At 49.5% G+C, this 18,572-nt stretch overlaps 1 protein-coding gene across 1 annotated transcript; it reads right to left on the bottom strand.

Annotated features, from left to right (window-relative positions):
* Positions 1-1,571: 1,571 nt before the first annotated feature.
* LOC130265382 (ankyrin repeat and protein kinase domain-containing protein 1-like) lies at positions 1,572-17,478 on the bottom strand. Its single transcript, XM_056514445.1, has 2 exons — positions 16,574-17,478; positions 1,572-2,919 (listed from the first exon to the last, which is right to left on the bottom strand). Exons 1-2 carry the CDS (start codon positions 17,096-17,098, stop codon positions 2,623-2,625), a joined length of 822 nt encoding a protein of 273 aa, XP_056370420.1. The 5' UTR covers positions 17,099-17,478; the 3' UTR covers positions 1,572-2,622.
* Between the last annotated feature and the right edge of the window lie 1,094 nt (positions 17,479-18,572).

Raw genomic sequence — 18,572 nt, 5'->3', positions numbered from 1 at the left:
ACTTGGTACTTTGGCTTGCCTTTTCTGTTTTCAAATCTCCACCTTATTCTGTAAGGGCTCTGAGCATTTCCATTTTCTTCCTGAGATTTACAGTACATGAGGTTTATTTTCTGTGTAAGTAGACAATTAAGTTAATGTTATTTCCACACCTTTGTTCCAGGCAGGGTGGGGAGATGAATTAAATTTCTAGAACACTTTTTGTTTTTCCTATTTTCCCTGGAGCTTTCAAAGACTTTGAGCACAAGATTTAAAGCCTGTGAACTCTTAGACACAATAAACCTGAGTGAATTTGGAGGGGATGTTGTCTGTTGTAAAACTAAGGAGTCCTGTTCTAAAAGAGTCATTTTTTGTAGTGTGTAATAGCAAATTGTTTTTCTAAGTGCTATTACACCTGAAGGTATTTTATTAAAGTTTGGCAGAGAATTGAAAAATACCTTGTCAGATTATTCAGGTGCTGGCAATCGCAACAATTAGGTGTGCTCTTTTTGCAACAACAAATTGCTCTTTTTGCAACAATTAGGTGTGTTTTTTTGGTTTTTTGTTTTGTTTGGTGTTTTTTTTGTTTTTTTTTTCACACAGCACTGCTGTCTCCTTCTTCACTAGGAGAACAACAGTTACACAACCTCTCAAGTCACCGTACATAACTCCAAGCCTAGAATTCTCCATCCTCTTCAGGCAACTTCCCAAGGAAATTTTGGCAGCTCTGAGGCCAAAGCCTCTGGGAAGGTTACAGCTTTTGTCACAGCTTTCTCGAGTGGGGAGAGGCTGGTGAAAACCCCACGGGGGATGCTGGTGGGCATCCCGGGGTGAATGCCGCTCCCACGGCCATGTTTCGGGGGGGTCTTCCCGAAGCTCTGGCCCTCCTTCCCGGGGTGGGCAGCCTGCGGACAGGAGGCAGGCTGCAGGGTCCGGGACAGCGAGCCCAGAGGTTGGGATGGGTGATGTATGAATGGATGCTCCGCGCCCCGCCGCTCCAGCTGAGCTCTACCAAACGCCTGCCCTCAGGCCCCAGCTCTCCAGGCTGAACTGGGCTCCCGCTCGCCAGGAGGGTCGGGAGAGAAAACGAAAAGCTCATTCACAGAATTACACCCTATTCTGAGTTGGAAACGGAGCCGCAAGCATCACTGAGTCCGACTTGTCCCACCCACAGTGCCCCATATAAAAATCCTCTCTGATGAGGCTCGCTCTCCATTCGTGCCCCAAAGAAACTTTTTTTCGTTTGTTTGTTTGGAGAGGAGAGTGATTCGCTATCCCTGCTTATCTTTTAGAGAAATGTGTCTGGCTCTGCTTCGGGACCTGTGCTCTAATCAAAGGAAAACCCTCCTACTTTTAAAAATACATCATAAAGTTACACAAAGGTACAAAGGGCAGGTGAGCTTTCTTTTTGCACTTTAAGTGTTGTTTTCAATTTTCAAGGAAATAAACGATTTGCGTATTTTTAACTTCTGTGTGTATCTGCTTAAATAATACATACCTAGAAAAAGTCCTGTTATGCGACCTGCGTGATTGTGCCATGTGTATCCATATTTATTTATGCCGACACACACACAAAAATTGAAAGCAACGAAGGAAGTTGAAATAAATAACACCACCCAACTAAGTGGTGCTGTATACAGAACCATTAAAGAGTAAATTATTTTTAAGCCAATGTTTTTCGTGCTTTATTATGGAATAATAGCAGATATTTCATTACATGTAAGTGGTAAGAGCATCGGGTAGATGATAGAAATTACATAGGAAAAACAGAAAACAAAAACCAAAAAAGTACGTAAAGATACAGATTTATAACCAAACTCGGACATTTGTTGTTGTTTCCAAATATCTCGTTTAGACACCCGGATAGCTGTCTGAAAAATAAGAAGCTCATTGTCCAAATCTTCTGAGCAAATGGGGTCTCCAAATTCAAAAAACGATGTAGTAACTAATTGATTGCCAATTGTTTTCTCAGACGAATTTCTGTGAAGACAACAAAACGTGGTTCACAAACTGTAACGCTGATCAGAGTAAAAATGTTTACCATTCAATCACTGTTTTATCTCGGTGTTAAAACTGTATGTTGAGTGGCCGGTGAGGGGAGAAGATTTGGGGATTAATTAAATGTTTTAATGATATGGCTTAAATGATCACTATTTCCGAGCTGAGAACATAAAAGGATCTCAAGGAAAAACTAAAATACGAAGCCGGGCAGGGTAATAAGCAAGTCAGTAAGGGAAACAGCGTTCTCAATTCTCTAAGAAGCTTTATTGTAAAAAAAAATGGGGGTTAGAAAGACGAATATTTAAAATTTTTCCCCCCTAGAGCATAAAAGAACCGTCTGTTGCTTGTGCTCTGCCCGCCGGAGAGGGAGAAGCAGGAGAGCTAGTCTTGATTGTGTTTTGGAATATTTTTCATCTTTTTCTCAGGCAATGACAAAATCTCAGCGCGTGTCTTCGCCCAGAAGCGGAAGGCGGGGTGCGCGGCAGGAGCCCTGGAGATACCGGGAGAAAGGACTTTGAGCAGCAGTCGGACATCAGGAGCGCCGCCAGCCGCGATGTCTCGCTGGTGACTCGGCGGGGACACTGGCGGACAGGGAGGTGGCTGCAGGGGGCGAGGGCACAAGGCTGGGCGGTTCGGCGGCGGGGCTCAGCGCTCAGCCTTCTCGGCGGCCGCCGCGGCTCCCGGGAGGGGCGGCGGGTGGCGGAGGTACCGCGCCACGGCTCCGTGCGGGCCCCCCGCCGCCACGTCGAGGGGCAGGCGGCCGCGGCCGTCCGGGAGGTCGAGGCGAGCCCCGGCCCGGTGCAGCGCCGCCAGCGTCTCCAGGAACCCGGCGCGGGCCGCGTCGTGCGCCGGGCGGCAGCCGGTGCGCGGGTCCGGGCGGTTCGGGTCCGCTCCGCGCCGCAGCAGCAGCTCGGCCACCCGCGGGCTGCCCAGCATCATCACCTGCGGGGAGAGACAGCGTCAGCGCCCGCCCGCCCCGGGCACCCCCGGGCGCCGCCTCCGCGGACAGTCCGCGGGGCAGCCGGGCTGGCCGCACCGGCGCCTCTTTTGGGGCGTAGCTCCGCCGGGTCGGCTGCTTGCAATCGTGACCTGCGTACATCGTGATCGCCGCTTGCGATCGTCCGTACGGGTCCCTTCCAACTCGAGATAGTCTATGATTAGATGATAAATTAATAACACTAGCTAGTGGTTTCCAGACTAGGTACAACACATGTGCTTGTTCTGCTTCACGTTTGTACCATTTATATACACCGTGGTGTAAATGGTACCTGTGGTGTGTGTAAGAACACACATATGTACACTCACGGGTTTATACGCTGATACGGACGCAGCTGTGTGCGTGTGTGCAAATACACACGCACAATATAGATAGCGTTATGTGATGTACCCTTTATTACATAATAAACAGTGCGTGTATATATATTATAAATGTATTTAGGCATACAGAGATATTAAAAATACATTAAATATATGTGCACACATAAAGAGTTTGTGAATATTTGCATACTACACATGCAGACCATATATCTTGTGACAGCCCTGAGGGACCTTGCATTAAGGTTGCTGTCTCTTAGAATGCATTATCGATTTATCAACGGTGAGCACAGTAATGGGGCAATGGAGCTGCATGTGGCTCATTTCAGTGTGGGTATTTGTGATTTTTCCATTCCTGAGTTTCAGACCAAGATGATTTTTCTTTTTTTTTTTTTTTTTTTTTTTTCTCTCAGCTCTGTCTTGTTCTCAGTGGTGTGAGAGCAGCTGCTGAGTGCTCACAAGCAATGCACAAAACTTAATTGATTAAAAATTCGAAGGATATTTTGTGCCTAAATAGCAAATTCCTAATGACATTCTGCTTTTCTGTCCACAGCAGAAACTTTTGCCAATGTTTCATCATCCATGATTGAACAAAACCCAGGAAAAAAACCCAAATCAACCAAAAACCAAAATAAATTTGCCCATGGGGTTTTATTTCCCTTACTGTCTGGTCATTTTCAATGCAATTTTAACCGTCATAAATTGCAATTTAACACTTTGAAAAAGATCTTAAGGCAATAGATTTTTCTATCAATTTCTTTCTCGGGACTCTGGTTTGTGCACTTTAAATAATTTGGTTCATTTATAGTGAAAGTGTGAAAATACTTAAAAATGTCATAATATATAAACTCCAGATATTAATCCTTTCCAGAAAAAAAAAAAAAAGAAAAAAAAAAAAAAAAAAAAAGAAAAAAAAAAAGTCCACATATTCTAGTATCAGCCATTTTGTAAGTTGCTGATCAGAGAAAGAGAACTTCGTCTGTAATGAAGAAAGGAAAGAGATAGTTTATAAGAGTTTGGAGATTCTTTTAATCTGTAATTTGAACATAAAACAGAAATAAAACGAATAACTTTCTGAAATCCTTTCTCAGTAATCCATTTCAGAAAAATATTTCATTTTTTATGTCAAGTGCAAGGGTCAAAATGGCTTCTCAGCTTATTAATCATTAATATATTTTTATAATCATTAATATACCTCTTCAAATAACAACTCGAAGAATCTTCTCTGTAAGATACAAAACTCGAGTTTAAAAGAACATTAAAAAAGTGTCTACTCAACTATGTCTATTAATATAACACACATTTAACTCTCAAAATGCCTGGAAAGCAGCTCTACATACTGGTACCTGGTACTTTTAACATATATCAAAAAATACTGCCACTACTAATGTATCGATAGACAATATTAAAATTACTACTACTTACAGAAAAAAAAAAGAGATGACTACTAATATATACCTAGTTTCAAGTTACAACTTGCACCAGCACAGTTTATAGGTTCTTTATTCTTGAATATACTAGAAAGGGACACCACTTCAATTTCCTTGGGGGGAAAAACCGGGTTATATTTAAAAAATCGAGACATTGCTCGAAGTGAATGGAGATCATTCCCCAAACCTATCTGGATAGGTTATCTGGAAGCGGATTTTGCAGTCCTACTTCTCCTTTTGAGTACCCCCTGGAAAAATTCGTTTGCTGCTTGCGGTTCCCCACTTAACTCCATTTTGTATTTTCGGGACACTGTCAGGGGTTATTAAAAAGTAGCGGGGCCGTTTGAGTTCAGGCAGCTGCGGCTGGAGTACGGTTCCGACCATAACAATAAAAATTCTTTCTAAGCATGAAACACCCATCCTTCTCCCACGACGTGGCAGAGCACAGCTTGTCCCCTGCCCCGCACCCAGCCACCCCCTCTCCGCCGTGCTCCGTACCTGGAGAGGGGTTCTCCCAAAGGCGTTGGTCCCGTTGGGATCCACGCCCGCGTCCAGCAGCCTCCTCACCTCTTCGTGGTCCCCGCGGGCGGCGGCGCTGCACAGGCGGTCGCCGTCGCTCCGGAGGGACCCCTCCATGGCCCCCCGCCGACCCGAGCCGCACGGCCGCCGCTGCCTTTTCCCGTCCCTGACTGCGATCTCATCCCTCGCGGAAACCCAGCCCCTTCTTTCCCTCGCCACCCGCGCCCCCCCTCGCACGCATTCCCCCTCCCTCCCGCCGGAGCTGCTGGCCGCGCACTTCTCCGGCGGGCGGGCGCTGCCGCCTCCGCTCTGCCGCGGCTCCCATTGGCCGAGGAAGATCCCCGCACCCCCCGGGCAGGGAGGCGAGGGACCGCAGGATGTCGGCAGCCTGGTCCTCAAGCGAGGAGCAGGGGGTTCTACCCTTCTGCCCTTCGGAGGGCAGCAGGTTTCATCTCCACCGCAAGTGCGGGCGGCTCCCGAGGGGTTTTCCTCCTGTTGGGGAGAGGGGATGGGGGCGGCGGCCGTGCTCCCCCAGCCTCTCCCCATATCGCAGCGGGTAGCGAAGGCAGGGGAGAGAGTCGCAGACCCACGGGCAAACAGCTTCCACGGCAGCTGCCTTGGCTGGAGTGGGTGGGACGCGACACGCGAGTTTCTAATACGGGGGATCGACGGCATGGCGGAGGGATGACGCGCCTGAACTTTCCAGGGATAGAGAGGAACTTTTTGTGCCAGTGATGGCTCTGGTTTCTGTCTCCGAAAGGGATCCTGCCCTGCCCGAGACCCTCCGAGAGGTGTGTCGGGGGTCCACCCCTCCGTCCTGCGCCTGCCGAAAGCTGGCGGACAGGATGGGGAAGCGAGCCGTCTGCGACCAGCCTCACGGCACCGGATAGGAGAGGATCCCTTCAGCCTGGCCCTTCCAGAGCCTCCCGGGAACGAGAAAACCGCGACGAGAGCCCGCCAGGGTAAGGTGCAGCTCTAGCCGCGCAACCGGAGGCTAGGCAGAGGAACCTCGCCTTGCCTTGCAGCTGCACAGATCCTCAAAATCTAAGCATCTGGCTCCTCCCCTTGGCTTTCCGCCAAGCGTCTCCCCCTCCATGCCCCGAGCACGCCTGTGGCACATACCCCCTCCCCAGCGACCCCCCCGCAGCCGTCGAGGGCGAGTGGCTGGTCGGTACCCATGACCCCCACCACGAAGCTTTTATTCCTCCACCTCGAAGCTCCGGGCAGGCCTTTTATAAGGCAAGGGAAATAAGGGTGTTTTTCAAGGTTTTGTTTTCCTTTTCTTCGGTTGTGCTTTTTTTTTATTTTTTATTTTTTTTACCCCTCCCCCCACCCCTCACAATGTCAGTTTCCTAATCTTCTTTTCTTTTCTTTTTTTTTTTTTTTTTTTTTTGTAGAAGACTGGTGTGACACCCCAGAAGTATCCGCTGTGCAGATACATCCCCCCGGAGAGCTCTACATAGCTGAAAGAGAAACACGGTGATTTTATGTCTACATTTACTACTAGCCGAAAGTAGAGACATCCTCGGATGAGGAGAAATAAACACAGATTTATCCCTGAACAAACAAGTCATAAATCCACTAAAATGTCTTCATTTAGTGGCTGTCTGAGCCTCCCTGGCGAAGTTTCTGGGGCAAGTGGCATTGCAAGATGAGGGTCCAACATCTGAGGAGTGACCCTCGCTTGTGGTGAATTCCCACCACATCGTGGTTTTTCTACAATGCATGGTGCAAAGCGGCCCTCGGGACAGACAGCCAGACAATTTAAAACAAATAAATAAATAAAATCTAAAAATAAATAAATAACGTTTAAAAGAGTGGGTTTTTTAAAGACTGTAGAGTCCAAGAAATTAACATGGTACTCCGCCCAAAAGGCAAAGTATCTTGCAGTTCTTCTTGTGTTCTCTAACATTAATGATAGCCACGTAGAGATAAATCCAAGGAGAAAACCTCTTTGGTTTTTTCTGTCAAGTGTTTTAAAATTTCAAATCAAGAGTGAAATATGGCGGGGCTGCAGGTTATCGCTGCCTAGCCTTGTTTTCTGTGAAATAAATAATGGATTTTATGCATCTGTATGTATAAATATGGCAATACATGTCTTTTTGTGAGCATAAGCATAAAAATACGTTGGAATAAATGACCTTAAACGTCTTTTCCAACCTAGTTAATTCTATGAAGAAAAAAAATGCACACTCATGTGAATATCCTTGCAAGTGAAGATATTTCTTCAAATCAGAGGGCCTATTTATATATGCCTATTTATATGTCCAGCTGCACTAAATTATGTTAAAAACTAATAGTGTAAAACAACAAATACTGTCCCATTATTATGTCCCAACATTACTGACCCTCCAAGTCATATATCAAACTACTAGAACATTTTTAAGTCACAGCATTTTAAGCTACACGACTGAAATAATGTGATTTCCTTCCCCTCTGAAAACAAGTCTCATATTATACAATTCTAGCACCAGCACAGGACCTCAAATTAATCAAAACATAACAGCACAGAGTCATATCTGAAGTTAGGGTAATAATAACGCAGCCTATGCTAGAGTGTTTTGAAAAAGAACCTTATTTTGCACTTGTATGTCGCGGGGGAGGGAGGGGAGTCCCTCCTTTTACCCCCAGCAAACCTTACTGCAAAGATATCTTCATAGGAGTAAAATAACCCAAACGAATCATGTTAAGCAGTGTCCCCATCCTACATTTCTGCTCTTACTTAATTTTAGAATAATTATTCAACCATACAGATCTGTGACACTGAGAACGGATCCATTTTAATACTACAGCACAGTAATCCTGTAAATTGTTCTGAGATGTTTTGATAGGAGCATAAAGGACGGAAGAGGTAACTTTCAGTTAACAAACGCAGCCATCTTATGCCCTGTTTAAGGCTTAGCAAGTATTTCAACAACAACAAAAACAAAGACAACAACAATAAAATTCAAAACATTTACATTTTATCTAACAAGTATTTGGATAATAAGTTCGGGGGTTATTTAAACACAATAAAGAGATAAAATAAAAAGAACTTAATATTGGGATTTCCTAGCTCGTAAATAGACAAAAAAGGGCACAAGAGAGGCAGGGCTAGGAGGTGCAGTAGAGAGGTTGCATGGAAATAACCCGTTTTATATCTAAGGTGGGGTGGGGGAAACAGTTATTCTGAGTTACACTAAAAATTAAGCAATACCTAATACAGAAACAATTTAACATTATCGTTCTTCTCTTCAGTTTAAAGTGCCAGAATATTTGCAAATATATTTATCTTGATTACAAATATCGGCTAAGAACAGGAAAATCTATTACCTTAATTTTAGTCATTCAGACTAAACGGGGTTTATATTGAACTTAAAAATTATCTTAAAATTATCCCGAACAAACAAAAACCAAACCACACATAAAAGCTCAAACATAACTCAAAGAAACTGCAATAATAACGAATAAAAGCCTCACAGAGTATATCTTACAATCAGAGACCGGCTAGGATTGGAAAAGTCTTTGAAGATATTATTTCCAATCCCACCCCTCTGCCCTACCTCATCCAGCCTAGTCTCGGACACTTTTAGAGATGGGGCAGCCACGACTCCATTATATGTTACTCTAGATATTTACAAAATTATCCCTAGGTATTGTATTTTTCATAGGTTTTTCTGGTTTTGTTAAGTGGTTTTATTTTTTTTAAACTAAACTCAACACACGTGCCTTACTCCAGCCCAAGTCCTTCAAAATTAGGTTCGTAGTCTGGAGTTAACCGGCATTTTATAAAACCTCATTGTTTCAGATTAAAAGAATGGGAGAAGGGGATAAAAAATTAGCAGTGTTTATAGCAAGTGTGGAAATACAGTGAGAAAATAATAGGCACACTTTCAGATCCCTGAGGGAGTTTTGCTGCTGCTACAGAGATTTTACTTCTAGGTGACTAGCACCCTCATACTTATGTTCATATTTGAGATAAATGCTTTTCAGGTCAGACAGAGTTTTTAGTTTCTTTTTCTCCCATTTGGTGCAGAATGAAGAAATGAGGCCTACTACAAATGAAAAAAAAAAAAAAAAAAAAAAAGAGCATTTGAAGGCAACAAGCAAAACTGCCTGTAGTTTCTGATTTATGTCTTTTGAATATATGTGTAAGTTTTTATATGTGTGTCTGTCTGTGTGTATGGACACATACTTTTTATTCAAATAGAACTGGGAGCAATCTAAACAGAGAGTGGAGCTGGGAAACTCCTAATTACTTTATCTCCACACCCTGAGTCCTACAGCTTGAGAGGTTATAAATTTTATACATGTATAAAACAAGTGGTGTCCATTTGTGAAGTAATTTTGAGGTAAGTATTTATACTTTGCTTCCACCTCTATTCTTTTCCAGTCTGTGCTCTGTGTTAAGAAGAGGTTGTGGAATGTTCTAGTAAGCCTCTATGAGGATTTTGCAGAACAATCCTCAAATACTAATCAAAATTAGTATTCACTTTAGCTTCACTGTATGTCTAATTACTATTGTTATTTTTAATGTGTGATAATCAATGCCTAGGTCCACAATAATCCGAATTTGCACTCTGCAAAAAGGAAAAAGTCTCTAAAACTTCCCGAGCCTCGGATATCTCTCAAGGTCCCTCATACGAGTGTGTTTTAATTACTCTTTCTGACCCTGCTTGGCTGCTCTGACCCTTATTTCCCATATTTTCTCCATGGCAAGTGAAGGAAAAGTAGGCCACTGTATTTCACTGTCGTTTGCAAGAGTGGAAAGTAACACACCATCGGAAAACAGTGGCCATTTTCTGTGTTCAGAGCAATAGCTATGTTCCTTTTTCTCTCCTCCGAAAAGGTGGTGGGTTTATATTTTCGTAACAAACTATACAAAAAACTCCTCAGAGAGTGGGAGGCAAGGCAGAAGTCAGTTGCAGCAACTTTTCTAAAACCGGACATTTTCTACTGCTTTAAAAAATAAATAAATAAATAAATAAATAAATAAATAGGTAAAATACCCGCACAGGAACACCCCCCCTGTATAAATCTACCGTATTTCCCGGTGCCATCAGAGGCGCTGCCACCGCCACCTCCCGCTCCCGATCCCGCCGTCCTACCTGGGCCGGGGGCTCCCGCCGCGCCGCCGCCGCAGGACCAGCTGCAGGGCGAGCCGCCGCGGCCAGCGCCGCCTCAGCGCCCCGAAAACGCGGCGGAGGATGCGCCAGCCCAGCGCCCAGGCCCGGGGCAGGCTGCGGGCACGCCGAAAGTGGATGGTGCACCTTATCCGGGGGGTCATGGGTGCGGGGAAGCCGCGGGCGCGCCACGCTACAAATACCTCCCCAGCGGGGCCCCACCGGTGAATCGGCCCTCTCACCCTCCATTCATTGGAGAATATTTCTTTATTTTTTTTATTTTTTTTTCTTTTCCGTTTAACTAATTTCGACTCCCCACTTCGCTTCACTCCCCTCCCTCCGCTCCACACTCCTCCCGCTCTAAACTCCTCCCATGATGATGGCTCCCGCCTCGAAAGCGGGCCAGGGAAGGTTGTCAGCGGGGGATGGGGAAGGGGGAGATCGCGGTCTCCTCTGCCCTCCCACTGCCTGGTCCCGGGGAGCACTGCCGCCAGACGGGCGTGGGGACCGGCCAATCGCAGGGCGCTCCCCTGCTTTCAAATAAAGCCTTGACGACATCTCCTTGCCCTCCCCCCCCGCTCTGCCCCTCCAAACACGCCGCCTCCCGCTCCGTTTGGGGACGGGTGTTACTCGGGGTTTTGTTTCTTGCTGTCCAGTTGCTCTCGCACCCCACTTCCCCCGGGAAAGCCCCGACGGGACGGGGGCCTGCAGCGGCCCGGAGCGCCGCGCTGGCGCTCTGACAGCCGGCTAGCGGATCGCTGCCGGTTTAAAAGCGCGGGCCAGTGTTGGCCCGGGCGAGCAGCTATTTCCTTGTCACATGGCCATTTGAACGCGACGCGGGAGGGGCGGGGGGGGTGGGTTGGAAGAAAAGAGGATCTCGATTTCCCCGCGCCGGCCACCGAAACGGGTAATGAACGGCTCCCCGCCAGCCCCCGGGCCTTCCCTCCGGCCGTGCTCCGCGGCTCAGGACCTCTTCGCTTTCCTTCTGAAGGGCGAGGTTTTGGAGCGGGGCGGGGGAGCAGTGGAGAAGCTCAGAAGCCCCAGTCAACCTGCTGGCGCTCCCCTGCCAGCCCGGCTCCCAGGAAGCACCGGAGAACCGAGACCCGCGACAGCTGGAGCTGGGCCGGCATCCCTGGGCGGTGGAGGGAGGAGGAGGAGGTACCGCTACCTCCCCGTCCCGCCCCCCACCCCAAGAACCCTTCTGCCCGCGTTCCCCCTCTCCCGGGTGCGGGGTACCTTCGAGCGAGGCGTGAGAAGAGCGATGGGCAGGGAGAGCGTCGTTTCTTCTGGCGCATCTTCTCCTTCTCTCGGCTCGGCTGCGTCCTGCTCGGATGGTCACGGATAGAGGGGGCTGGGAGAGGGGTAGGGAGAGCTCGGGGACCGGGGGGAGCCGCCAGAAAAGCGCCGGGAGGGGACTCAGAGTGGCAGTCCCTGGGAGACGTGGTGAACGTAAGCGTGTGTAACACCCCCACCCCACAACAAACACCTCCTTCTCTCGGGAAGACAAAAAGTAATAACTCTGATGTCAACAGAAGGTTTCTCCTGCCTCGGCACAGAGCAACCTTAACACCAATGTTAATAAGGAAAAGCCTGTAATGGTTTATTTTCTAGTCCGATTTCAAGCCTGCGAAACTGAGTGAGTAAAATCGGCCATTTCGAAATGAAAGCACTTATCGAAAGAAGTTTCCTCCTCCTCCCGCCCTCCCCCCATCCCCCCCCAATATATTTTTTTCTCCCTCTTCTCCCCTGCCTTGACTACTGCTTCCCGACAGGCAAGGCAAAATTCAGAGGAATGAATGCCTGCCTGGCTGTGTGATGCAGGTGCCGGAGAAGTGGTGAGAGGATGGACCGACGGTTTCGGCAATAGAAACCGAACACCCACCAGCGCGGAATGCATGGCTGATCCGGGGCTCGTCGTGCACAGGGTGCAAACCCTGCTGCAGGAGGGTGTGTGTGTGCTCAGGCGTGTTACAGAGGCGATATTAAAAATAAATTAGCAAGTAATCTGCTACGTGAAATATAATGCTTCTAGGGCTTTCTTGATAAAGCGTACAGCTGCTGCTGTTTGTAGTTAACTGTTACTATTCTTTTCAAGGAGGACTCCAAGCCCTGGAGCCGCCGCTGCTGCCAGAAGAAAAGGTGCCTGAGGAAGCTCCCACAGCCAAGCGAGATGTCGCTGGTGACCCCCATCCTTCCATGGAGTGAGTAGTCCCCACCATGGGCCTGTCCTGGGAGGAGGTTCTGGACCTATTTTGAGGCGGATTTATAAAAATTAGGTATTTAGCCCTGCTGGGTTTTGAGGGTATACTCTTCTTATTTGGGGCAGTCAGCCAAGCATATTGTGTTTTTTTCCCTGCCAAAGTTATAATTAATAACAGTATTAATCTAATATTACTATTTTTGTTGTTGCTGTTTCATATGCCTTAATGGAAATGCTAAAAAATTTAAATTGAATGTAGTTCTTGGACAAAATTATAATTTAAAACAGGAGCAGGTCCAACCGACAATGAAAGTCCAGTTTAATAAGGAGTGTGGTCAGGTTTTGGTGTTACCCCTTCTCCACATCTGGTTGCAGCTCCCTTCTGGTTCTCACAGGTGTGGGATTCAGGCACTTAACTGTTGCATCCCCAAGATTTTCCTTGGTTCAGCCATTCCATGTTCTAGGGCAGAGTGCAATGCAAATTAAGAAGGTGTTATAATCGCATATTATAATGCTACATGTTTTCTATTTAAAAAAATATATAAAACTTATGTTCTAGGCTTTCTTACAATGAAGAAGGGTGAATATAGACTAAAGATAACATAAATGTTTGATACATGTTTATATACGTATATTTTTGTTATAATTAAATCAAGAAGCATAATTTAACAACAAAGCATATTACATATAAAAATAATTGATAAGCAAATATATCACGTTGATGCATAATCATAACGTTTTATATATGTGTGTTCTATATGCGTATCATGCATATTTTATATAGGTATTGCATAGACGCATTATGTACACTAATGACATAACGAAATATTTTATAATGTGACAACAAATACGAACTAATTATAAAGCATAAACTAATTATAAATTGTATGAAATTGCATTATAATAAATAACATACGTTACAAAAAAGGTATATACACTATTTTTCATGTTTATGTATGCGATATCTCGGGTTGGATACCCATTAGAAATGCAAAACCAAGATAAATCTTTTCCACCTTTTCTACAGGTAGCACTGGGGTGTGAAACATAAACTCAAGTCACTGCCTCGCCTGGCTTCCCTTTCTCAGCCCCTAAGACACACGACGTGTGAGCATAGCTCCACTTGGGTTCCAGGGAGGGAGGCAGGGTCTACATCTTGTCCCGCACCGGCTGGGAGCACCGTCCCCGCCGCCCGCCTCGCTGCTGTCCGTGCGCTCTCTCAGCACACCTCTCCGGAGCTTGGGGACTCGCTGCGGTGAGAAGGGGTCTCCCCGCCTCCTCCTTTTGACTCGCCAGACGCTGGGCTGCCGCTGTTTTTTCCTGGCGTGCTCACACCCAACTCTTCTGCGCCGAAGCAGCCACCGAAACATGTATCGTAATTAATACATAGCCCCCCTCGTCGATCCCCCACCAGCAGCAGAGCTGTTCCAAAGGTTTGCTTGTTCTTTACCAAATGTGTCACCTCCGAGCATACTGGGAAGCACTGGAGTTGAGCTCAGATGTACGATTTTTAATTTTTTGTTTATGGCTGCCTTGGTTGTACCATCACCTGGTTTTTCAGAAGTACTGTAACCCAGGGGAGGTCACTTGCAAGTTGTTGGGTATTTCAAATGGCGACTGTATCAGGCTGGCAGGGACACAAATCTCTATTTTCTCCTTCCAGGTCGTATGGCTGCAGCCGAGCCACGGATGCGCTGTGGATACATGTGCAGACATGCAGAGCATCCTACGTGGTTTTGGGAAGGTATTTACCAAAGCTGCAATCACACCAGCAAGCACAGATCCTGCTGTCCAGCCGGTTTTGCCAGAGAGAGGCAGATTGGCTTCAGCACCCCTTCAGTTTGGTTTAACTAAAATCAAACTGTGGGGACAGGGAGACTCTGAAGCGTCTCCAGTCTTCTTCAGCTGGAGTGCTAGCAAGCGTGTGTGGGGAGTCCCCCGGGGAGCAGAAAGTCCAGACATGGCTCCATCAGAACAGAGGAAGGGTTTATAGTACCTTATGTCTGTGCAGGGATTTTCCTTCATATTTAATATTAAATATTTGCTATTCAATATTTTCACATTTAGTATTTTCTTACTGCTTATTTCATACTTCATATTTCATACTTCTCTTCAGTGTGTGGACTCTTGTGTGAAAAAGGGGGCCTGCGGAGCGTCACAGCATTTTCAGTGCTAGATAATACACGGGCACGAGCAAAGAATACTGTCCTTCGTGCATCCCAGCAGGGAAACGCGATCCGGGGTTATTCGCAGTAGCGCATGAGTACTGCTCGGTTTGGTGTCTCTCCGGTCGGACGCGGGCAGTTAAGTTTGGGGAGGGGATGGCCCGGGGAGAGGTCAGGCACGGGGCGGCGGGTGGCGGAGGTACCGCGCCTCGGCTCCGTGCGGGCCCCCCGCCGCCACGTCGAGGGGCAGGCGGCCGCGGCCGTCGGGGAGGTCGAGGCGCGCCCCGGCCCGGTGCAGCGCAGCCAGCGTCTCCAGGAACCCGCGCAGCTCGGCCACCCGCGGGCTGCCCAGCATCATCACCTGCGGGGAAAGACAGCGCCAGAGCCCGCCGCAGAGCTCAGGCTTTCTCGCTCAGCTCGGAAGGAACGGAGATCCGCAGCGGAAGGGAGAAGAAAATCCTCGGATGAGGCCTAGAGATCGGCTCTGGGCGTGCCACGAACGGTGGAGAACATGTACCCGTCGGTGGAGCCGTGCCGCATTGGAGAAGTCTCCTTTATCCACGCCAACAGGTGGGGCAGAGAGGTGCGAGACCCCTGTCGGGGTCGGAGTGTGCACCGGAGCGCACTGGGGCTGCTCCGCCACAGGAGCCGGCGGGGGTCGGTGGGCTCGGAGCCGGGGGAGGGGGCTCGTCCTTCTCCCGACGCTCTCCCACAGAAACCCAGGTCAAGCCCCAAGTCCCTTTGCGCCGGTCCCCGCGGAAACGCAGTGCAGGGGACCGGCATCATTCCGCTCGCATCCACGACATTTCTCCAGAGAGTGCTTGGCGAGAGGAGACCCGTAATGCAGGGAGACAACTGTGTCTGCGGCGCCGCACCCGCGCTTCCCTCACGGTCAGGAGGGAATGAACCTTCTGCCTGACCCGCGTGTCCATGGCAGTACCAACGTGTAGGGCAGCCCTCCCCCTCGGGATCAGAGTTTTCTAAGTTGGGTTTCCCCTAGCGAACCCAGCTATGCGTTCAGCACAGGGACTAAGTCCCTGGCGCGAAGACGGAAGGAGAAAAACACAAAACCAAAAAAAAAACAAAAGCACTTGAGCTCGGCACCAAATACCTGTTTCGAGTGAAATGCTCCACCGACATTTTGTAGGAGAGTGTTTCGCAAGCACTAGCAGTAAAACTTAAATATAGCTTCTCAGATTATTCAAGTTTCGTTTTATGTTGGAATTTAAAGAAAAAGCTGGCTAGAATTACCTCGAAAAATTAACTCAACCTTTATAAATTTAACCTCTACTACACCGCCGGGCGCTAAGCCTACCCACAGGTTCTCGTGAGTGTAAAATGTGGACAGAGGAGTCCCACAGGGACAGCTCGTTGTCTACCTGCAGCCTCAGCTGGGCAAGACTATCGCGACCGGGTGTTCCTGCCCGTGAGAGCCACCGAATACCTCCGTTTTGGTTTTTTTTTCCATGTGAGAAGAGACGAAAAATACTAACAGTCATATAAAGCAGAAGACGAGGTATAACGAAAGGGAGCTTATTTCTGCAAACGTGAGTTGTTATATTTTAATGCACGTTTATTGCGAGATGAGCATGAAAGTTCTCGGATTTGAGTCATCTTATCTCAGTTGGTTCAAATAAAGTGAAAGGTTGCTAAGACTAAAACCTCCCTGTTGCGGCCGTCACCGAAGAAGACTTTCTCCTTCCCGGAGAGGCAAGAAGAACCTCTCTGCCACGCCGCCTCGACAGCAGCCGAGCACAGTGACGGGGTCGGCCGCCTGCGGGGCGCCCGGGAGCTGCCGCTGCCCCTCTCAGGCAGGGCACGGAGGGCCGCTGCCCTCGCCCAGCTGCCAGCTGTCCGCCTCCCTACCTGGATGGGGGTCCTGCCGTAGGAGTTGACGGCGTTGGGGTCCGCCGCTCCGTCCAGCAGCTCCCCGCGGGCGGCGGCGTTGCCCAGCTCATCGGCCCCGTCATGGCCCGGCCCGCCGAGCCCCGCACGGCTCCGCAGCCGCCGCTCGGCCGCCCCCGCTGCCCGAGGCTGGCGGCGATCCCGGCCCGCGGGAGCGCCTCGCCCATGGCATCGCCCGGCCCGCGGTCCCGGCGGCCCCGGGCCGAGAGGCTCCAGCGCTGGGCTGTGGCCGAGGCCGCTTCCACCTGTACGGCCGCGGCCGAGGCTCCCGACTCCCTTTTCTCCTCCCGGCTCCCTTTTCTCCTGCCGGCTGGTGCCGCCTGACGCATTCCCAGTGTCACCGCTGGCCTCACCCTGACGGGGCGGAGCGACCTGCGCAGCTCTCCGACGGTACGGAGGGCCTGGCTCCCGGCGGGCGGCGTCTCTCCCCATGTTTTGTGTTCGTCCATTACTTCGTTCTCCTGGGCTCTCTCTTAAGGGCAGCATCGTCTTAACCAGTGCCTGACCGCCACGAAGGGAGAGGAGCAGGGGAAGGGGAGGAGCAATGGTGGCAAAAAACTTTAACGAGAGCGGGGCATGAGGCGGAGAGTGGCCCCGGGACGGCGGGCCTGGTTTCAGCAGGGCCCCTCTCCCCCGGGCGCTGCCTCCTCGCCCTCTCGGACACCCACCGACACCCGAGGTGCAGGAGGTGGAGTGGCCGCCCCTCCTTCCCTTCCTCGGGGCGAGCTGCGAGCTCCTGTCTCTGCTTTCTTAGTTGGCAGGGACACTTCGTAGAGACAGTGGGCGCAGCGGCGCCGACAGCCTCACTGAGACACGAGTCGCGGCTGCCACGCCTCCACCCCACCGCCTAAACTGCCTTTCTCTTCTTCTTTGTTTTCCCTTCTTTTTTTTTTTTTTTTTTTTTTTTTTTTTTTTTTTTTTTTTTTTTTTTTTCCTTAGAAATAGTTGAAAAGGCCTCGGCGAACAAGCAAGTTCTGCGCCGCCACGTCAGAGTTCCAGCGCCCGCCTCCCGGTGGGGCGGGCCGGGGCGGGCTCGGGCGGGTTCGGAGGGGGCTCGGGGCGGGCTCGGGGCGGGCCGGGGCGGGCTCGGGCGGGTTCGGAGGGGGCTCGGGGCGGGCTCGGGGCGGGCCGGGGCGGGCTCGGGCGGGTTCGGAGGGGGCTCGGGGCGGGCTCGGGGCGGGCCGGGGCGGGCCGGGGCGGGTTCGGGGCGGGCTCGGGCGGGTTCGGAGAGGGCTCGGGGCGGGCCGGGGCGGGTTCGGGGCGGGCTCGGGCGGGTTCGGAGAGGGCTCGGGGCGGGCCGGGGCGGGTTCGGGGCGGGTTCGGGGCGGGCTCGGGCGGGTTCGGGACGGGCTCGGGGCGGGATCGGGCGGGTTCGGGGCTGGCAGGGTGTGCCGGGGCGGAGCGCTCCGGCGGAGGGCGTCGGCAGCACCATGGACAGCTCCCCTGGTGCCCACCGCCTCTGGCCTTCCTCTGCACCGGGGGAGCCCTGTGCCTCCGGACCTAAAACCTTCCCAAAAGCCCCGCATGTGCGCACGGGTAAAGTCGGGCATGTTGCTAAAACTGTGGTAACCTAGTGCCGAATTCTTAATCCATACACTTTGCTACTGTTTCTATGTTTAGATAGGTAGAAATGAGTGGAGTTTCATTCACCATAAGCTTCTTGATTGTTGCTTCTGATTGAATAATCAAACATTTAAGCATGATCTAACATTCTCCTTGTGTTTGGTTTTCTGTTTAGTTGGCTTGGCTTGGTTTTCTTTGCTCTTTACTAATGGGTTTTCCATTTAGGCACAGGATGCCATTCAAATGTGAAAATAAAGATATTTCAGAGCTCTACACCAAATAAAAGGACACAAGTGGAAGAGTTTAATATATACACCCTGGTGTATAGATCACTGTACAATGGACACACCCAAACTCTGAGCAGTATAGTTAAGTCTTGAAAAGACTACAAGCTTGT

The sequence above is a fragment of the Oenanthe melanoleuca genome, chromosome Z (genome assembly GCF_029582105.1).
Source record: "Oenanthe melanoleuca isolate GR-GAL-2019-014 chromosome Z, OMel1.0, whole genome shotgun sequence".
NCBI lineage: Eukaryota > Metazoa > Chordata > Aves > Passeriformes > Muscicapidae > Oenanthe > Oenanthe melanoleuca.
This window is presented reverse-complemented; position numbering and strand designations above follow the sequence as displayed.